The sequence below is a fragment of the Macaca fascicularis genome, chromosome 12, assembly GCF_037993035.2.
Source record: "Macaca fascicularis isolate 582-1 chromosome 12, T2T-MFA8v1.1".
Lineage (NCBI taxonomy): Eukaryota > Metazoa > Chordata > Mammalia > Primates > Cercopithecidae > Macaca > Macaca fascicularis.
Genome location: NC_088386.1, coordinates 96,833,209 through 96,853,918, shown reverse-complemented (window position 1 = coordinate 96,853,918; position 20,710 = coordinate 96,833,209). Strand labels below are relative to the sequence as shown.

General features: G+C 39.6%; 2 protein-coding genes across 35 annotated transcripts in view; one reads left to right on the top strand and one right to left on the bottom strand.

The window, feature by feature from the left end:
* Positions 1–205: 205 nt before the first annotated feature.
* On the bottom strand, positions 206–12,760 carry NDUFB3 (NADH:ubiquinone oxidoreductase subunit B3). The gene is made up of 3 exons (XM_005573879.5): positions 12,703–12,760; positions 5,763–5,904; positions 206–500 (listed from the first exon to the last, which is right to left on the bottom strand). Exons 2-3 carry the CDS (start codon positions 5,900–5,902, stop codon positions 344–346), a joined length of 297 nt encoding a protein of 98 aa, XP_005573936.1. The 5' UTR covers positions 5,903–5,904; positions 12,703–12,760; the 3' UTR covers positions 206–343.
* Positions 12,761–13,090: 330 nt separating this feature from the next.
* HYCC2 (hyccin PI4KA lipid kinase complex subunit 2) overlaps positions 13,091–20,710 on the top strand; it is an 83,590-nt gene continuing 75,970 nt past the window's right edge. For 26 of the 34 annotated variants that reach the window (XM_074009675.1, XM_074009679.1, XM_005573885.5 and 23 more), the window contains exon 1: positions 13,091–13,152. The gene's annotated coding sequence lies outside the window, so the exon portion shown is untranslated. Of the gene's footprint in view, positions 13,309–20,710 lie in introns of all 34 variants that reach the window. The other 8 variants (XM_074009685.1, XM_074009673.1, XM_074009687.1 and 5 more) reach the window with 1 other exon arrangement.

Genomic DNA, 20,710 nt, shown 5'->3' with positions numbered 1-20,710 from the left:
TAAAAACTTGTTAGTGCCAGTTAGGTCAGGACTCGTTAAAAAAAAAAGATTAAAACAAACTTCTTAGAACATGTCCATTTGCTCAAATATATGATGCCTGCCTGTTACATAGAACGCACTACTGCTGTTCTCCAACCCCCTATGTATCCTAAACCAAATCTGATATGGCTTGAGACTTTTTTTTTTAAAGAATGACAAAAACAGATTGGCATATATATATTTTATTTTACTTTATTAAATCTTACTAATATTCTGTAAGGGACAAACCAGACAAGTAGGTTATAGTGAAGAAATCTTATTTTGGAGAGTTAAGAAACCACTATGATACTTCCAGGTGTTATCTTCAGTGATGCTTCTTATCTTTATTCAGGGAATTCAGGTAATATTCAGCTCCTACAGCTACCACAAATGCAGCAAATCCCCATTTGAATCCTTTAAAGAATACATCAAAAAAGGAAACACTCTTTGCAAAGCCGCCCATGTATCTCCAAGCTTCATTGCTAGAAAAAAAAAAAAGAAAAAATTATAATCATACGCAATTGTGTGTATATACATTGAATACATTTAATTTTCATCTTTCTAATTGACTTAAATGCTACCCTACAGAAGATCATCTAAGTGAATCGCAATAGGAATCTTTCTGTGGCATAGGATAATTAAGTATATGCCCAAGTTTCACATATAAAATAGAAGAATGAACACTTGATGGTTTCACATTTAATAGTCACATGCCTCAGGATTTTACAAAACCCTCAAATGCAAGACTCACTTCAGCTTATCTGTCACAGGTCAGATGGACTCTGCCCACACTAGTCATTATAACATCACGGAAAGATGATGTTAGAGACTTGGTATTTATCTTTGGTATGCCACTTATATTAGATTCAAAATTTTGTAGGCTGGGCAAGATACTTAGCCTGTCATGGTCTGCTTCCTGTTCTATTCAATGATGATGATTATCTCCTTTATAATATCATAAAGACTAAACAGGCTCATACATGATATATTTTGGCAGAGGAGTATGGAGTATGTAACACTTGACATTATTGCTACTATTCAAAAGGATCTCTGCTTCTCCCTACCATAGCAGCCTGAATTTTAGATGACTGACATCCTGCTCTGATAAGCACAAACCAGTGAAAAAATCATGTTATGAAAAACAAAAACCATTTAACTCTAGAAATATGACTTAGGAAATACGAAAGCTAATTAAATCTAATTGAGATACCAAAACCAGACAAAGATGTTAGAAGAAAAGCAGCTACAGAATAATATCCCTCATGAACATAGATGCAAATATTCTTTTTTTCTTTTTGGGATGGAGTCTTGCTCTGTCACTGAGGCTGGAGAGCAGTGGCACAATCTCAGCTCACTGCAACCTCCACCTCCTGGATTCAAGTGATTCAACCACCTCAGCCTCCCCAGTAGCTGGGATTACAGGCGCACACCACCACATCTGGCTAATTTTTTGTATTTTTAGTAGAGATGGGGTTTCACTACATTGGCCAGACTGGTTTCGAACTCCGGACCTCGTGATTCGCCCACCTTGGTCTCCCAAAGTGCTGGGATTACAGGCATGAGCCACAGCACCCGTTTTTTTTTTTTTTTTTTTTTTTTTTTTTTTTTTTTTTAGTAGAGATGGGGTTTCACCGTATTGGCCAGGCTGGTCTCAAACTCCTGACCTCGTGATCCACCTGCCCTGACCTCCCAAAGTGCTGGGATTACAGGCATAAGCCACTGTGCCCGGCCCATTTTTGTAATTTTAGTAGAGATGGGGTTTCGCCATGTTGGCCAGGCTGGTCTCAAACTTCCAGCCTCAAGTGATCCGCCTGCCTTGGCTTCCCAAAGTGCTGAGATTACACGCATGAGCCACCACACCTGGCACATATATTCTTAACAAAATTTTAGAAAATTGAATCCGGCAGGATATAAAAATGGTAATACATCATAATGAAGTAGGGTTCACTCCAGGAACGCAAGATTGGCTTATATTTGAAAATTAATAGAAGTAATTCGCCATATTAACAGAATAAAAAAGAAAAAACTATGAACATCTCAATAGACGCAGAAAAAGCATTTAACAAAATCCAATATCCATTAATGGTGATAACAGGATAGGCGTGGTGGCTCATGCCTGTAATCCTAGCACTTTGGGAGGTCGAGGCGTGTGGATCACCTGAGGTCGGGAGCTCGAGACCAGCCTGGCCAACATTTCAGTCTCTACTAAAAAAACAAGATTAGCTGGGTGTGGTGGTACATGCCTGTAATTCCAGCTACTCGGGAGGCTGAGGCAGGAGAACTGCTTGAACCCAGCAGGCGGAGATTGTGGTGAGCCAAGATCTCGCCATTGCATTCCAGCCTGGGAAACAAGAGCAAAACTCCATCTTAAAAAAAAAAAAAAAAAGTAATAATAAACAATAAAACGCTTAGTAATCTAGAAATAGAAAGAAATTCCTCATCTTAATAAAAGGCAGCTAGGAGATCACTACAAGAAATATCATACTAAGTAGTGACCCACCAAATGTTTTCTGTCAGTTGGGAACAAGGCAAGGACGTCCACCACTTTCATTCAACATTATACTAGTGGTGTTAGCCAGTACAAAAATGGAAGAAAAAGAAATAAAAAGTTTACAAATTGAAAAGGAAGAAGTAACAATGTATTTGTAGACAGAATGATTGTTTATGAAGAACATTCTAACAAATGTGCAAAAAAAATCTACTTGAACTAAAAAGTGAACTTAGCAAGGTAATGAGATATAAAATCAACATATAAAAGTCAACTGTGTTTACAAGTATTAGCAATGAACAACTGGAAGTTGAGATTTTAAAATACTATTTACAATATCATCAAAAAATAAAATAATTCAGGCTGGGTGCTGTAGCTCAGATCTGTAATTCCAGCACTCTGAGAGGCTGAGGTGGTCAAATCACGTGAGCTCAGGATTTTGAGACCAGCCTGGGCAACACAGGAAAACCTCGTCTCAACAAAAAATACAAAAATTAGATGGGCATGGTGGCACACACCTGTAGTCCCAGCTACTCAGGAGGCTGAGGTGGGTGGATGATTTCAGCCCAGGAGTTAGAGGCTGCAATGAGCCGAAACTGCACCACTGCCCTCCATCCTGGGCGACAGAGACTCTGTCTCCCAAACAAACAAACAAACAAACAAAACCAGGCATGATGGCTCACATCTGTAATCCCAGAACTTTGGGAAGCCGAGGCGAGTGGATCACTTGTCAGGAGTTCAAGACCAGCCTGGCCAACATGGTGAAACCCCATCTCTACTAAAAAAATACAAAAATTAGGCCTGGTGCGGTGGCTCATGCCTGTAATTCCAGCACTTTGGGAGGCCGAGGCGGGCGGATCATGAGGTCAGGATATTGAGACCATCCTGGCTAACATGGTGAAACCCCATCTCTACTAAAAAATACAAAAAATTAGCCGGGCGTGGTGGCGGGCGCCTGTAGGCCCAGCTACTCGGGAGGCTGAGGCAGGAGAATGGCGTGAACCCGGGAGGCGGAGCTGGCAGTGAGCTGAGACTGCGCCACTGCACTCTAGCCTGGGCGACAGAGCAAGACTCCATCTCAAAAAAAAAAAAAAAAAAAAAAAAATTTGGAGATCTTATGCTATGTGATTTAAAGACAATGTGGTATTGGCATAAGGGTGGACATATTAATCAGGGTAACAGAATAGAGTCCAGACATAGATCCCATAGATACAGTCAATTTATTTTTTTATATTCTTGAGACAAGGTCTCTCTCTGTTGCCCAGGCTGCAGTGCAGTGGCCAGATCTTGGCTCACTGCCACCTGGACATACTGGGCTCCAATGATCTGCCCACCTAAGCCTCCTGAGTAGCTGGGACTACATGTGTGTGTCACCACATCTGGCAATTCTTAAAATTTTTTGTAGAGACAAAGTCTCCACGTACTGCCCAGGCTGGTTTCAAAATCCTGGGCTCAAGCAATTCGCCTGCCTTGGCCTCCCCATGTGCTGGAATTACAGGTGCGAGCCACCACCCTCATTGAGTGTCAAAAATCACTCAGTGGATTTTTGACAACATTCTTAAGGTAATTCAATGGAGGTACAATAGTCTTTTAATAAATGGTGCTGGAGCAACTGGATGTATATATGTAAAAATACTAACCTTCATCCTTACTTCATATGACACAAAAATGAACTCAAAACAGATCATAGAATGTAAGAAGAACTATAAAAGCTTCTAGAAGAAAACATAGAAGATAATCTTAGGGTGCAAAAAGCATACATTGTAAAATAAAAAAAATTGCTAAATTGTGAATTCATCAAAATTTAAAACTCTCTGAAAGACATTATTAAGAAAATAAAAAGAGGCCGGGCGCGGTGGCTCAAGCCTGTAATCCCAGCACTTTGGGAGGCTGAGACGGGCGGATCACAAGGTCAGGAGATCGAGACCATCCTGGCTAACACAGTGAAACCCCGTCTCTACTAAAAATACAAAAAAAAAACTTAGCCGGGCGAGGTGGCAGGCGCCTGTAGTCCCAGCTACTCGGGAGGCTGAGGCAGGAGAATGGCGTGAACCCGGGAGGCGGAGCTTGCAGTGAGCTGAGATCCGGCCACTGCACTCCAGCCTGGGCGACAGAGCAAGACTCCATCTCAAAAAAAAAAAAAAAAAAAAAATTAAAAAAATATCCTTGCACAAGGTCATACTAACTTCTCTGTATTACAACTGTAGTATACATGTTTCTGAAGCAAGCACCACAAAACTTTTATCTGATAAAGGACTTACACTTAAAACAGGTGAATTTTACTATATATAAATGATATCTCAATAAAGCTGATTTAAACATTTTAATGTGGCTGGGTATAGTGGTTCACACCTGTAATCGTAACACTTTGGGAGGCCAAGGTGGGCAGATCGCTTCAGCTCAGGAGTTTGAGACCAGCCTGGGCAACATGGCGAAACCCTGTCTCTACTAAAAATACAAAAATTAGCTGGGCATGGTGGCTGTACCTATAGTCCCAGCTACTAGGGAGGTTGGAGTGGGAGGATCGCTCTAGCTGGGAGATGGAGGTTGCTGTGAGCGCACCGCTGCACTCCAGTCTGGGTGACAGAGTGAGACCCTGTCTCAAAACAAACACAAAACTCTAAAGTAGCTGGGCGTGGTAACTCATGCCTGTAATCCCAGCACTTTGGGAGGCCCAGGCAGGCAGATCATGAGGTCAAGAGATCGAGACCATCTTGGCTAACACGGTGAAACCCCGTCCCTACTAAAAATACAAAAATTAGCTGGGCATGGTGGGTAGTGTGCCTGTAATCAGAGCTACTCAGGAGGCTGAGGCAAGAGAATCGCCTGAACCCAGGTGGCGGAGGTGGCAGTGATCCTAGATCGCACCACTGCACTCCAGCCTGGCAACACAGCAAAACTCCATCTCAAAAACAAAAACAAAAACAAAAACAAATCAGTAAATATTTTAGGCTTTGTGGGTAAAAGAGGTAAAATTGAAGCAATTATGTAGGTACATTTATAGGAAAACACACTTCCACAAATACCTTATTAATAAAATTCAAAATATAATAAGTAACTCAGTACAATTTTTTTGTAATACAGGTCTACTGACGAAAAAAATGGAACTCCCATTTTGGGGGGTAACATTTTGCTTAACTGGGGCTCAAAGTAAAAAGCCATTTTTCATGATTCTCTGAGGAGAATACATTGAAAAGCAACATAGACACTTAATTCTCTAGGATACATTCTATCTAAATTGCTTAACTCATCTTACCGGCCCCATGGATCCCTTAGCCCTTTTGCAGCCAGCTTCTTCTGGATATCTTCTAATGGTGTCCCTTCTATCTTCCATTGTCTATAATCTGGAAGTTCCATTTTATGGTGTCCATGTTCATGCCCATGTCCATGGGCCATGTCTATAAGGAAAATATTAACACAAGTGAGATATATGCAAATTGTAGATATCAAATACCCAAATTTATTGTTTATGTTTTAAGGTGAAGCATTTAATATTTAAAAAAAAAAAGCCAATATAAATACTCGTAAATTTGTTAAAAGATTTTATAAAAGTGTCTTATTCCACAACCACGTTCAGTTAGGAAATACACATACACAAAATATAAAAAAGAAAAATAATTGGCAATCCCACCACTCAGAGATAACCACTTACTATCTGGTTCTTTTCTTCATTATAACAATAGTAAACATTTATGGAGTCCTATGTGCCAGGTGTACTATGCTAAGATGCTTTATGTGTATTAACTCCATTACTTCTAAAACAACTCTTTGAACTTATATTATGAGTTCCCCATTTTACAGATAAGGACAATGAGACTCCAAGCAGTTAAGTAACTTTCCAAAGGTAACTATAGTAATGGTACAGCTGGGATTAGAACCTTGCAGTTTAGTTTCAGAACCCTGCTCCTAACTTCTTCTTCTTATTATTACTTTTTTTTGAGACGGAGTCTTGCTCTGTCGCTCAGGCTGGAATGCAGTGGTGGATCTCGGCTCACTGCAAGCTCTGCCTCCCGAGTTCACGCCATTCTCCTGCCTCAGCCTCCCGAGTAGCTGGGACTACAGGCGCCTGCCACCACGCCCGGCTAATTTTTTGTATTTTTAGTGAAGACAGGGTTTCACCGTGTTAGCCAGGATGGTCTCGATCTCCTGACCTCGTGATCTGCCCACCTTGGCCTCCCAAAGTGTTGGGATTACAGGTGTGAGTCACCACGCCCGGCCTCCTGCTCCTAACTTCTAAGCAATATTGTTTTCCTTTTGAATCCTTTCATAATGCATAAATATATATAACAAAAAGGTTATACATACTGTTTTAAAAATTTTTCTTTAGATGATTCTTTTAAAATGCAGTAATGCTTTTAAATACTTATGATTACATGAAGAGTTTCTTTAAAGAGACAGATAGTAAATATTTTAGGCTTTGTGGGTAAAAGAGGTAAAATCGAGGCAATCATGTAGGTACATTTATAGGAAAACACACTTCCAGAAATACCTTATTGATAAAATTCAAAATATAATATGTAACTGAGTACAATTTTGTTGTAATACCGGTCTACTGACAAAAAAAATGGGACTCCCATTTTGGGGGGTAACATTTTGCTTAACTGGGGCTCAAAGTTAGTGATCCTTAGCATCAAACTGATTACAAATGTTCATTTGTAAAAACCATTCTTAGCTCATGGACCTTACAAAAATAGGCACTGGGCTGGATTTGGTCCACAGGCTGCAGTTTGCCGATCCCTGAACTGGGCCAACAGAGACCTTAGGACTCCCTTTTTAATCAATAAACTTGCTTCTTTAAATAAAACATGTCCTCAATGGTTATATAAATACTTCAGTTTTACTAGTGTTATTTTAATATATAATATAAAAATAAACCAGCTCAGTCTTCATTTAAATTGCTAATTCAAATTAATGGGTATGGTTTAATAACACTATACTATAATTTGTATAAGGTTGGCAGTAGCAATTCTTTTTTTTATTTTCCCAAATTCTAATTAGGGAAACAGTAGCAATTCTATAATCACTGCTTTTCCAGAAGTAAAATCAAGTAACTATTACCATTACCATTACTATTACCATTATGTCCATATTTATAACTATGAACAGGCCCAATAAGGTAGGATTTCTTTTTTTTTTTGAGACAGAGTTTTGCTCTTTTTGCCCAGGCTGGAGTGCAATGGTGCGATCTTGGCTCACAGCAACCTCCATCTCCCGCGTTCAAGCGATTCTCTTGCCTCAGCCTTCTGAGTAGCTGGGATTACAGGCATGCGTCACCACGCCCGGCTAATTTTGTATTTTTAATAGAGACGGGGTTTCCCCATGTTGGTCAGGCTGGTCTCGAACTCCCGACTTCAGGTGATGTGACTGCCTCGGCCTCCCAAAGTGCTGGGATTATAGGCATGAGCCACTGCGCCCGGCCTGGTAGGATTTCTTATACTGCATCTTACAAGATAGAAGTAATTATTAGAAAGTGTATATTAAAGACACATTATTGGGAGGCTGAGGGATGAGAATCGAGTGAACCCAGGAGGCAGAGGTTACGGTGAGCCAAGATGGTCCCACTGCACTCAGGCCTGGGCAACAGAGCGAGACTCTGTCTCAAAAAATAAATAGTTCCAAGATATGAGGAAAAACTTGTACATACTAACTGTGAAAAACCAACACTTATTATTTGTAAACATGTTAAGATACTAAAAAAACATTATGTTGATGATTTTCACATTTAATTTTTTATATATATATATATTTTAAAGATAGAGGGTCTTGCTCTGGATCATAGCTCACTGCAGCCTCAAACTCCTGGGCTCAAGTGATTGTCCTGCCTCAGCCTCCTGAGTAGCTAGGACTACAGGAGCGTGCACAATGTCTGGCTAATTTTTAAATGTTTTATAGCGATGGAACCTCCCTATGTTGTCCAGGATGGTCTCAAACTCCTGGCCTCAAATGATCCTCGATCCTCTGGCATAGGCCTCCCAAAATGCTGGGATTACAGTGGGGTTACAACCATGCCCAGGAGGATTTTCACATTTAAATGAAAATGAAAATCAATACTCTCAAACACAAGTTAAAACTACAACACAACTCTGATTGAAACATTTAACCCATTATTACTTGGTAGATTCAATAAAATGAAGGAAAAAATTATGGTGTCAGATTTCGGACTGACTTTTGAGACTGAATACATTTATTACAAAAGAAGACCATTACGAGTGTTTATTTAGAATGATAATGTCTTGGTTTCTGCATACCATGTTTTCAAAAAATCTTTTTTAAAATAAGGCTTCATTTTAAAAATGCTTAAAGAGATTACAAGACAAACCCTTATTTTGGCAAATGTCACTTCTAGAATATTAACTTGAGGATCAATGTATTTGGAAGAGAGTATAAAACAAAGGGTCAAGAATTTTGATAAAATAGCTTTTGAAAATAAAAGTTGAAACATTACCATGGTATAAAGACTATTTTGAAATTACACTACTACTGTGCTTAAACTATTAAGTAATTTGAAAGATAAATCTTTGAAAGAAAACATGAAAGTATACATACCCTCATTTCTCCTCTACAAATTTATTTATATATACATTCAATGTATTTTCTCTTCTACCTAATTATTTCAGAAGTATCCTTTTCATAGGAATTTACTAGATATAAATTTAAATGACTTTTCAAAAAGAGCAGAAAGTTGAAAACACTATCTCTAGGAAACCTTTCATTTTCTTTTTTCTTCTTTCTTTTTCAGTTTTTTTTTACAGACAGGATCTTCCTATGTTGCCCAGGCTGCTGTTGAACTCCTGGCCTCAAGCATTCCTCCCTCCTTGGCCTCCTAAAATATTGGGATTACAGGCGTGAGCCATGGCACCTGGCCCATTTTTCTTTTTAAACTTATTTCTATTTCCAAATAGCCATAAATCAAACAATGATATCGTGATCATGTAAAGAGCGAGCTTGAAATTCTCCTACTTTGCACTAGTAAAAGTAAAATCCAAGGCAAATCGCTTAATTTCCCCGAACTTCAGTTTCTTCATATAACATGAGGATAAAACCTACCTTGCAAGATTGTTGAGAGCTGAGGAAAACACATTGTGATGTACCTTCTACTTTCACACTTAGGTGGTGAGAATGCAACTGAGCACAACCATTCTGAAAAACTGGCATGACCTAGAAAAGCTGAACATGGCCGGGCGCAGTGGCACATGCCTGTAATCCCAGCACTTTGGGAGGCCGAGGCAGGCGAATCACTTGAGGCCAGGAGTTGAGACCAGCCTGGCCAACATGGGGAAACCCTGTCTCTACTAAAAATACAAAAATTAGCCAGGTGTGGTGGCACACACCTGTAGTCCCAGCTACTCAGGAGGCTGAGGCAGGCTGAGGCAGGAGAATCACTTGAAACCAGGAGGTGGCGGTTGCAGTGAGCCAAGACTGCACCACCGCACTCCAGCCTGGGTGACAGAGTAAGACTCTATCTCAAAAAAAAGAAAAAAGAAAAGCTGAACATACGAATACCTTATGGCCATCAATTCCACTCCTAGTACATATATTCTAGATAGACACCGTCCAATATGGTAGCCACTAGCACTTGAAATGTGGCTGGTACAATTGGGAACTGGGAATTTTAATTTAATTTTAATTAATTTAACCCCAAAACAGATGATCAAATTGTTATTAGAAAATACTAAAGTGTCTTTGGAGGCCAGGCGCAGTGGCTCACGCCTGTAATCCCAGCACTTTGGGAGGCTGAGGCAGGTGGAACACCTGAGGTCAGGAGTTCAAGAAAAGCCTAATCAACATGGCAAAACCCCATCTCTACTAAAAATAAAAAAATTAGTTGGGCATGGTAGTGTATGCCAGTAGTTCCAGCTACTAGGGAGGGTGAGACAGGAGAATCACTTGAACCTGGGAGGTGAAGGTTGCACTGTGCTGAGATTGCACCACTGCACTCCAGCCTGGGCAACAGAGTGAGACTCTGTCTCAAAATAAATAAATAAATAAATAAAAATTAAAAAAAAAGTAAATAAAATAAAGTGTCTTTGGAACAATTTGGATATATGAATTTACTTTATCAACTGTAAATCTTATGATCACAGATCAAAGGTTTCCATTTATGGAATATAAAAAATATATTTAAAATATTTTCTTAGAGACATCAAGACTCTTGTCTCTAAAAAAACAAAAGAAAATGTTTTAGGCCGGGTGCGGTGGCTCAAGCCTGTAATCCCAGCACTTTGGGAGGCCGAGACGGGCGGATCACAAGGTCAGGAGATCGAGACCATCCTGGCTGACACGGTGAAACCCCGTCTCTACTAAAAAATACAAAAAACTAGCCGGGCGAGGTGGCGGGCGCCTGTAATTCCAGCTACTCGGGAGGCTGAGGCAGGAGAATGGCGTGAACCCGGGAGGCGGAGCTTGCAGTGAGCTGAGATCCGGCCACTGCACTCCAACCTGGGCGGCAGAGCGAGACTCCGTCTCAAAAAAAAAAAAAAAAGAAAAATTTTTTTTTGAGATAGCCTCACTCTGTCACCAGGCTGGAGTGCAATGGGTGGTGTGATCTCGGCTCAGTGCAACCTCCGCCTCCTGGGTTCTAGTGATTCTCCTGCCTCAGCCTCCCGAGTAGCTGGGATTACAGGCATGCGCTACCACAACCGGCTAATTTTTTGTACTTTTAGTAGAGACAGGGTTTCACCATGTTGGTCAGGATGGTCTCGATCTCCAGACCTAATTATCCACCCAAAGTGTTGGATTACAGACGTAAGCCACCATGCCCAGCCTAAGAAAAATGTTTTTAAAAGAATCTTTATAGCCACATTGTTTATTCTATCTCCCAACTGTAAACAACCCAAATGTCCAATTACAACAGAAGCGATTATGGTATAGTCACACTATATATTATACAACCAAAAACTACATGCAAAAGTATGATTGAATCTTTACAAATATAATAATGAGCAAGGGGTGAGTCAGAAAAAAATACACATGCACTCGGATCCTATTTATATAAATTGAAACGCCTAACAATTCATTTTTTTAGGAATTCATCATAGATGGAAAAATTAAAGTAAAACAAGTGAGTGCTTAGCACAAGTCAGGATAATGGTTAGCTCTTGGTGGAGGAGATGGAATCACAGAAACATACAGGCAGCTTCTAAGGCAGTGTTTTTCAACCAATTTTTAATTATTGTCCCTGTAAGGAACCTTTCTAGACATTTTATTCCTAATCACGACCCTCCCACCATGAAAATTTAACACTACATACACACTATATATGTTTATATACTGTGGCCCTTTGGAGGGACACAACTCATTGTAGTAACTAAGACCTACTACCCCAGCCCCACCAATTTTCACCCCCCTGAAATGCAAAATCACCCCTGTTAAGAATGCATGTTCTAAGGTATTGGCAATGCTTTATTTTCTAATTTAAGAGGTGGTTACGGGAGTGTCTGCTTCTGTTAGTTATAATTTTAAAAAATGTATGTTTTATACACCCTTCTGTATGTATACTTGACAATAAAAAATAAAATTAGAAAAATTGACTTAAATTGTGCTGAGGACTGAAAAATGGTGGTTATTTCCGTTTCAGAGCAGCTCAAATAACAGTAAGGAAATTAATTAAATAAAGAAAAAAACATGCAACCAAAAATTTAAAAAGCTATCTATCTGTGTCTGAAGTGAATCTAAAAGTCTGATGAGGATCAACTTCCACTAAAGGAAGCTGGCTCTAAGAAGATGTGTGCTGGTATCCTTTCCCTAAGAAAGAAATAAGAAGATAATGCCACTTCCACTACGTGCAATTTTAGTTTACCGAAGACTATCAAGTATATATCTTAACTTCCTCGTATTTAAAAAACTGTGATTATATGAATATTAGGAAATAACAAATGAACTGTTTTACTTTTAGTGATGCTGTTCTTCTGCCTTTGTTCTATTCAAAGCCAAACAAAGACAATTTTGCGTGTGGCAAAGGCGGGAAAAAGCACTTTTATGTAACAACTACAGTAATGCTCACTGAATCCTCCAATCACCCCTCCCTACCCCAACTTAAACTTAGACTTCATTAGTTCTCGCCTGCTAGTTCTTTGATCTCCCTTCCAGCCTCCCATCCTTCTCCATTTATTTAGTCTCTCCTTTTCTACACTCCCCAGAATAGAATCTAGCTCTTAATCCTAATCAACGGGTCTCCCACCAACTCCCTAATTTACCTGAATTCAATCTGACCTCTCAGGACACTCAACTCTGCAACCAGAACCAACCGGAAGCGGAGGTTGTCACCTCGAGTTTCTCACGGCAGGAAAGCGGAGAAGCCGCTTAACGTTCCGGTACTGGGTTAGAGATTCCTAAATCAGGAAGAGATTACATGAAGGAGGCTGGAAGTCGATTATCTTCCCCACATATGTGCATCTTCAATCTGACTGAGGTAACAGATACTGTAGAAGAGAAAAAGGCAGGGAAGAGAACATGTTCTTCTTGCTTGGGGACGGAACCCTTAGACACCGCACAGGGGGCAGGGCCGCGGACATACTGAAGCCAATCAGGGAGGCTGTTGTTGAGCGCGTGCTCTCACCCAATGAAAGGGTTGGTTGTTGCGCTGCAGTTGGCAGGCTGCTGCGGGAGGCGGTGGCAGTAGGAAGCCGGAGACAGCAGGGTGACAGGTAGGCGGTGGTACTGTCTTTGGGGGACGCAAAGTGCTAGGTGAAGAGGGTTTTTCTTCTCCTTCGGCCGCGGAAACTACAGAGGGTAGCTGGCGTGGGTGGTCTGGAAAGGCGGTAGTTGGTGTGTTGGTGGTCCCAGAACCTCTCGTAAACCAGGTAACATCTTGGGAGGGTCCTGAGGAGGAGAAGGCTGCAGCCGAGGCGGGTGGAAGCCGAGCCCTGTGGGGCGACGTGGGGGCCCACCTAGGGCGTGGGGGCTGCGCTGGCGCCAGCAGAGAGGGAGGAGAGAGGCGGCAGCAAGGCGGTGTAGTGAGGGCTGAAGGGATTCCTTGCACAAAGCCCTAGGCGAGAAAAGGACACGGCATTGAAGACAGCTAAGAAATCCCAGTGATTGCTTCTTAGGGCTATTTCCTGGGGGTGGTGAAGGGGAGCGGAGAAGAAAAATATTTACGGGCGGTCAGATCCTGAAAACTCATTATTGCTGTACATTATGTAATCTTTGGCGGTTATTTACCCAAACAACTAGGTTGCCCCTCCTGGGAGAGAAGGTCTTTCAACCTATTAATGTATTAGAACACTTTTTTCTTTGGCTTGAGTGTCTTTTACCTCGGCAGGTTCTGTAGGCGAAGGGTGGTAGCATGGAGGATAGAGTAGTCACGAAGAGCTTATCCCAAATATGGACTTGACTTGACAGATACTAGGTTGCGATGAATGTGGTTCATGTTTTGTAGTTTGCAGGTTCATGTTTTGTAGTTTGTGAATTTATTTGAGGGTCAAGGCTGACAACATTTAAAAAAAATCTTCAGGAAAGTGGGGATCCTTAAAAAATTTACAGTGGGAGCTAAGTGTAAGTTGGAAAATGAGTAGAAAATTAGTTGGCAGATCCCTTCCTCCCCCCAGGATATTGTGGAAGTTAGCAACTGTGCAAATAAGGTGGTGGTCTGAATTTGGGCAAAAAAGTCAATTTTTTTTTTTTTTTTTTTGAGACGGAGTTTCGCTCTTGTTGCCCAGGCTGGAGTGCAATGGCGCGATCTCGGCTCACAGCAACCTCCGCCTCCCGAATTCAAGCCATTCTCCTGCCTCAGCCTCCGAAGTAGCTGGGATTACAGGCATGCGCCACCACGCCCGGCTAATTTTGTATTTTTAGTAGAGACGGGGTTTCTCCATGTTGGTCAGGCTGGTCTCGAATTCCAGACCTCAGGTGATCCGCCTGCCTCGGCCTCCCAAAGTGCTAGGATTACAGGCGTGAGCCACCGCGCTTGGCCGAAAAAAGTCAACTTTTAAGTAGTTTGTTCTGTAAACAAGTCTGATAAGCTAGTTATGAATTATTAGGTTTAAAAAGTGGACTCTGAACCTCTCGGGCAGAGGCAAAATATATTTATAGATATAATTAACTAAATTATCTTATTTTTAAAAAGTTTTATAATTCATTGTTTCCACAATAAAATGTAGAATTAAAATAGGAATTCTATTCAGTATGTGTTATGGAAGGGCAAACGACATAAAAACTTGATTTTATAGCTCATTGAAAAACAATTTTCAAAGAAGCACTGGAAAATAATTTTAAAGGAAGCGTTATAAATTTCTAAAATGTAAGGTGTTTGAAATATTGTCTTTAGCTTAGGAGATAAGGTCTAATGTAGTATCAGCAACTCTATAATTTTCCTAAATTTATTTCAGTAGTGCATATCAGAAAAACTTTATAAGATGTGATTTTTTTCTATTAATGATAATTTATATTCCTGTATATGAACCTAAGTCAAAATTTCGTTTTTTTCTCAAAATTTTAATTGGGAAAGAGGTGCATCATTAAAGTTTGTTTGTTCCCAGATGTTCTCAGTACTGAAATATTTGAGAATGCTTTAGATAAAAATTTTAATTGACGTTTGGTGTTTTGTTCTTTGACTTTTCTCTTTTTCCAAGAATAATGCAATCTCAGTCACAAAGGAAATTTCTGGTTCTATTTTAGGTGCAATTCTGTAGTGTTTTGAGTACCAGTTAAATCTTTGCTTTTATGCGTGAGTGTGTGTGTGTGTGTGTGTGTGTGTGTGTGTGTGTGTGTGTTTCTTATGTAACCAGCCTACTAGAGCTGTCTTAGAGAACTAATGGCTGATTTTGAATGGCCAGTAGGTGTCATTGTAGAATGCAGTAAGTTGAGCATCGAGTAGGAAATTAACAAGTAGTTAAAGAAACACTAGTCCAAATTAGCATATAGTGTGGTTAGATGGTTATTTATACGTTATAGAAGTTCTCTCTTATGAAACATTTCAGTATTGGAGCTGTTTATAAGGAATTTGAAACAATGGTTGTAAAGGAGTTTGTTTGCCATAAAATAGACCTTGAAAGTGTGTTTTTTAGCCCAGCCCTTAAACTATCTTGACATGTGATTCAGATTTAAGTTTGATTATTTGTAATACACAGTTTTGGCGTCGTGTAATAGTTTATTAAGTTCTAGAATGATTGAGATTTTCAGCTTGAATCTTATAGAAAAACCAATGCTACATAATGAAAAACTGATAAAATATGGGCAGAAGTTTCAAAACTAGTTATCACAATCGTACTTTGTATTGTTCTTTTTTTTCCCCCTTAGAGATCCTTGTTCCGAGTTACTGTTCTTTTAAAGCCAGAACAGAAGATTTTTTTGTCTGTCATTGTCTGTGGCTTCTTATTTCTTTTGATTTCCAGAGTTGTTTCTTTTTACATTTTTATCTGCTTAGACTATGTTCTTTTCTCGGGATGTTGAACTGAACATTTATCACTGACTAAAATGTAGTGGATTCTGGAGGGAGCCAGCACAGAAAGCTCTGAAAGTAGCTTACATCTGTTCTGAGTACAGCTCCTTACCTTTCTAGCCTTCTGTTGAGCCCTTGTCACTTGTTAGCTCTGCTCCTCAAGCCTGTGATTGATGCAGTGTTTTTAAAAAGTTTGGAACTAATTTAAGAATTCTTCATGGAGTTGGAAATAGATACCTCAAAACAATTTAGGAGTTTTTAAAAAGGCATACACATATCACTTATATCATCTCCACTTCCCTTCAGAATCTTACAGATGAGAGGAGTGTGAAGGGGGTAGATGTATTTTGGAAACAAATTCCCTTGATTATTTGATTCACCACTGGTTTCCACTTCAGAGTGGAAGTGCCTTGATCTAATTCAAAGACTCTGACACTTGTGGTATGAAGCAGTAGTAGTTTCAGTTTAGAGAAAGGGCTGCCAAATCTACTAATTTGCTAGTATTTTTATAGCTCAATAAATTGTCATTTCATGTCATAGCTAGGATAGCTTTTTTTTTTTTTCTTTCTTTTTTTTTTTGAGACAGAGTTTCGCTCTTGTTGCCCTGGCTGGAGTGCAGTGGCACGATCTTGGCTCACAGCAACCTCCGCCTCCCAGGTTCAAGCCATTCTCCTGCCTCAGCCTCCGAAGTAGCTGGAATTACAGGCATGTGCCACCACGCCCGGCTAATTTTGTATTTTTTTAGTAGAGACGGGGTTTCTACTAGTTGGTCAGGCTGGTCTTGAACTCCCGACCTCAGGTGATCCACCTGCCTCGGCCTCCCAAAGTGCTGGGATTACAGGCGTGAGCCACCGCACCCAGCCTGTCATAGCTAGGATAGTTTTTCTAGCCAGGAGCTGGAGTTGCGAGAAATGAAAATTGTGCTGAATGTTTTGGTTTGGATTAGTTCTTACTTGGCACTTATCTGCTTTCCATAAATCAAACTAATTTTTTTCATGATTCAGACCTGTGCTAATTTGTATAGACATTTATATCCTATTCTCTTACTGTCCCTGAAAGCTATCTAGTTCTAGAATTAAACTAAAATTGGAAAATAAGAGTTGGAGTAATTCAAGGTTGTTTTCTGATAATGATATATGATGAACATATGCATTAATCTTTGCATAAACATTCCACTCAGTAATATATACTAAAAATTGGCATTGCAAATGTGTTTACCTTGACTTGGGTCCAGTTTAGAAACTTACAGTTCATCTTTGTGAATTCTAGACTTTCTGTTGGAGTATCTGGCTGCCATGGAGACAAATCTGAGGAAAAGTATGAGTAGACTTTAATTTTAGAGAAAAGCGTAAAAACCCAATTATGTAATATATTAAGAGGTGTGACTTTGATTATTTATAGAATTATAGTACTTTCTAGTTTTGAAATATAACTGCCAAAAAAGTAGTCATAAAATATGGTAAATGGCATCAATTTATTGAATGGCAAAGCATGGGTTACAGAATATCTATTTTGTCCTATTTTAACACATGAAACTTCAAAAAGTGTTAGAATCCAATTTATCCATCACCTTTGTCATTATGAATACTTAACTGTTGATAGTGCTTGATTCTTTTTTTTTTCTGGTGAAAAGATATTAAGATATATACTTAGAATTAGCCAGCCGAACTCAGTTTAGATGATCCCAATTTTGTTGGCAACCTCCAAAGCATCATAATCAGGAGCCAGTCAAACATATGCCTTCTTCTCTTCATCAGGTCTGATTAGGGTCTTGACCTTGGCCTTATCGATGGTAAAGAGCTTCTTTATAGCCTATTTGACCTGGTGCCTGTTGACTTTAACATCCACAATGAACACAAGTATGTTGTTGTCTTGTATCTTCTTCATGGTAGCCTCAGGGATCAGCAGGAACCTGATGATGGCATAGTGGTGAAGCTTCTTTCTCCTTGTATCCTGCTATCTTACAAGGATATTTGGGCTACCTCTGGGGCTGCCTTGGGCCACTGGGACATGGGTGACTTGTGGATCTTCTTTTTTTGTGTATGTGGTTGTGGACACCTTTCAGCACTGCTTTCTTGGCCTTCAAAGCCTTTGCTTTGGCTTCTGCTTTAAGAGGGGGTAGGAGCTTCCTTCTTCGCCTTTGGCACTATCTTGTGAAAAGAGTCTCCCTGATTCTTAATTAATACAGACTTTTGTTAGCTACTAAGACTTGCCAATTAACCTCCTTAAATTCCTTTCCATATATATATATATAGATGAGAGAGACAAGTTAGATACTGAGCAGGGACTGAAAGTTATACTTTTTCCATATTCTTTTCTATTGAGGCTTTTTAATTTGTGCATTCATTCTTTTTAAAATTTATTTACTAGTTTATACTTTTTAAATGAGAAAGGGTGTGGGGATGGGAGAGAATATACTACTGTCCTGTCTACATTATAGGGTAACTGTAAGACTCAAATAGAAAACATAATGGCTGGGCACAGTGGCTTATGCCTGTAATCCCAGCATCTTGGGAGGCCGAGGTGGGTAGATCACTTGAGGTCAGGATTTCAAGATCAGCCTGGCCAACATGGTGAAACCCTGTCTTTACTAAAAATACAAAAGTTAGCTGGGCATGGTGGTGCACACCTGTAGTGCCAGCTACTCGAGTGGCTGAGGCAGGAAAATTGCTTGAACCTAGGAAGTGGAGGTTGCAGTGAGCCAAGATTGTGCCACTGCACTCCAGCCTGGGTGATGAAGTGAGACTGTGTCTCCAAAAAAAAAAAAAGGCAAGAAACCATGAAGGACTTTTTAAAAATCTAAAGTTAATTTGAATTTGCAGTATTTTACAGTATCTACTGTTTATGGAAAATACTAGGGGAAATGAATATAAAATTTAAGACTTAAATGTTTCTGTTCCTTAAGGTTCTGAATCTTCTCTCATTTTATACTTTGTTACTCTGTGATCTTTTTTATTTAATTAGCATCCGAATATGATGGTTCTCAAATCTGTGTCTCTAATCCAGAGCTTTCCCTTGAACTTTAGTTCCTATTCTATACATGTAATTGCCTGCTGGATGAAGATGATCTACAGGTCCTTCAAATATAATATGTTTAAAAGTGAATTCATGTTTTCCCTTTTATCATCTTTCTAACCTGCTGGAACTGAAACCCTGATGTTGTCTATCTTTAACACTTACCCCTCATCTGAGCAATGCTAGGTTCTGTTGACTTTACCTTCTTACTCTTTTTTTGATTCCATGTACTTCTCTCATCTATAGCGGCTAGAAATATTATGAAGAGTTAGGGCCTGGAGGCAACGGTCTAGATTAGAATCCCAGCTCCACTATTTACATCTCAGTGTCCTTATCTTTAGAAATAGAGTTATACAAGCCAACAATTGCAGTCTTGGGCATTTGTTCGAGAGAAACTGAAACTTACATTCATATAAAAATTTGTGTGATTTCTCATAGCATCTTTATTCCTAATAGCCAAAAACTGGAAACATAAATGTTCTTCAACAGGTTAAATAGACTATAGTGCATCTGTATCATGGACTGCTATGCAGCAATAAAAAGGAATGGACTGTTTGATATGTAACAACTTGAATGGGTCTCAAGTGAAAAAAATGTGAAAATTGCATATTCCATGATTCCATTTATATAACATTCTTGAATACTAAAAATAAAGAGATGGAGAACAGATTCGTGGTTGCCATGGTTTAGTTATCAAGGAGAGGGGAGTGGGTGGGACTACAAGAGTGTCTTGGTGACAGAACAGTTCTGTATCTTGATTGTGGTGGTAATTACATGAGTCTACATATGTGATAAAATTGCATAGAGCTATACACACACATATACATGAGTGCTTGTAAAACTGGTTAGATCTGAATAAACTTTGTAGACTGTAGCAATGTCAATTTCCTGGTCTTGATATTTTACTGTAGTTATTCAAGGTGTTCCCATTGAGGGAAAATGGGCAAAGGGTACATGAGACCTGCTGGCAATTTTTTTTCAACTTCCCATGAGTCTATAATTTCAAAATTAAAGGTTTTTAAGAAGAGTTGTTAGGATTAAATGAGCAGATACACAGAATATTTTTATTATAGTACTTGGTGCACAATAAATATTAGCTGCTATTAATAGTAATAGCAGCAGTAGTAGTTGTTCAGGCCTCTAACCTCTCACTGGGCGGCTCACTAGGACCATTTCAACAGTTGCCATATATATATATAAAAATTATATATATAAATCTAATTAATATATTTAATAATTATTATCATATTTGGAGACAAGGTCTCACTCTGTTGCCCAGGCTGGAGTGCAGTGGTGCAATTACAGCTCACTGCGGCCTCTACCTCCTGAACTCAGATGATCTTCCCATCTCTGCCTCTTGAGTAGCTGGGATCACAGGTGCTTGCTACCACGCCTGCAGGGTAGTTGGCAAGCTGGAGACTCAGGAGAGCTGATGGTATAGTTCCAGTCAGACACAGTCCAAATGCCTGAGAACCAGAGATAACATAGTAGCAGTCACTCAGGCTTGAGACTTTGAAGAGCTAATGTTTCAGTTTGAGTTTGAAGGCAGGAGAAAGTCAATGTCCTTAGGCAGAAGAAACTGACTCTCTCTACTTGGGGGAGGCTTAGCCTTTTTGTCTATTCAGGCTTTCCACTGATTAAATGACATCCACCCACATTAGGAAGGGCAATTTGCTTTACTCAGTCTATAGATTTAAATGTTAATCTCATATGGAAACACCTAGAAAAATGTTTAGCTAAATATCTGGGCAGATGAGATTGGAAACATTTTTATCCAGGGTAGAATGGAAGCTCTCTGACCAGAAAAAAGT

Bases quoted from the DNA above. Each gene is read 5' to 3' on its own strand.
- NDUFB3 (XM_005573879.5), bottom strand. From the start codon at position 5,902: ATGGCCCATGGACATGGGCATGAACATGGACACCATAAAATGGAACTT. The intron at 501-5,762 runs GTAAGATGAGTT...TTTTTTTTCTAG, and splicing joins CTAAGGGATCCATGGGGCCG to CAATGAAGCTTGGAGATACA.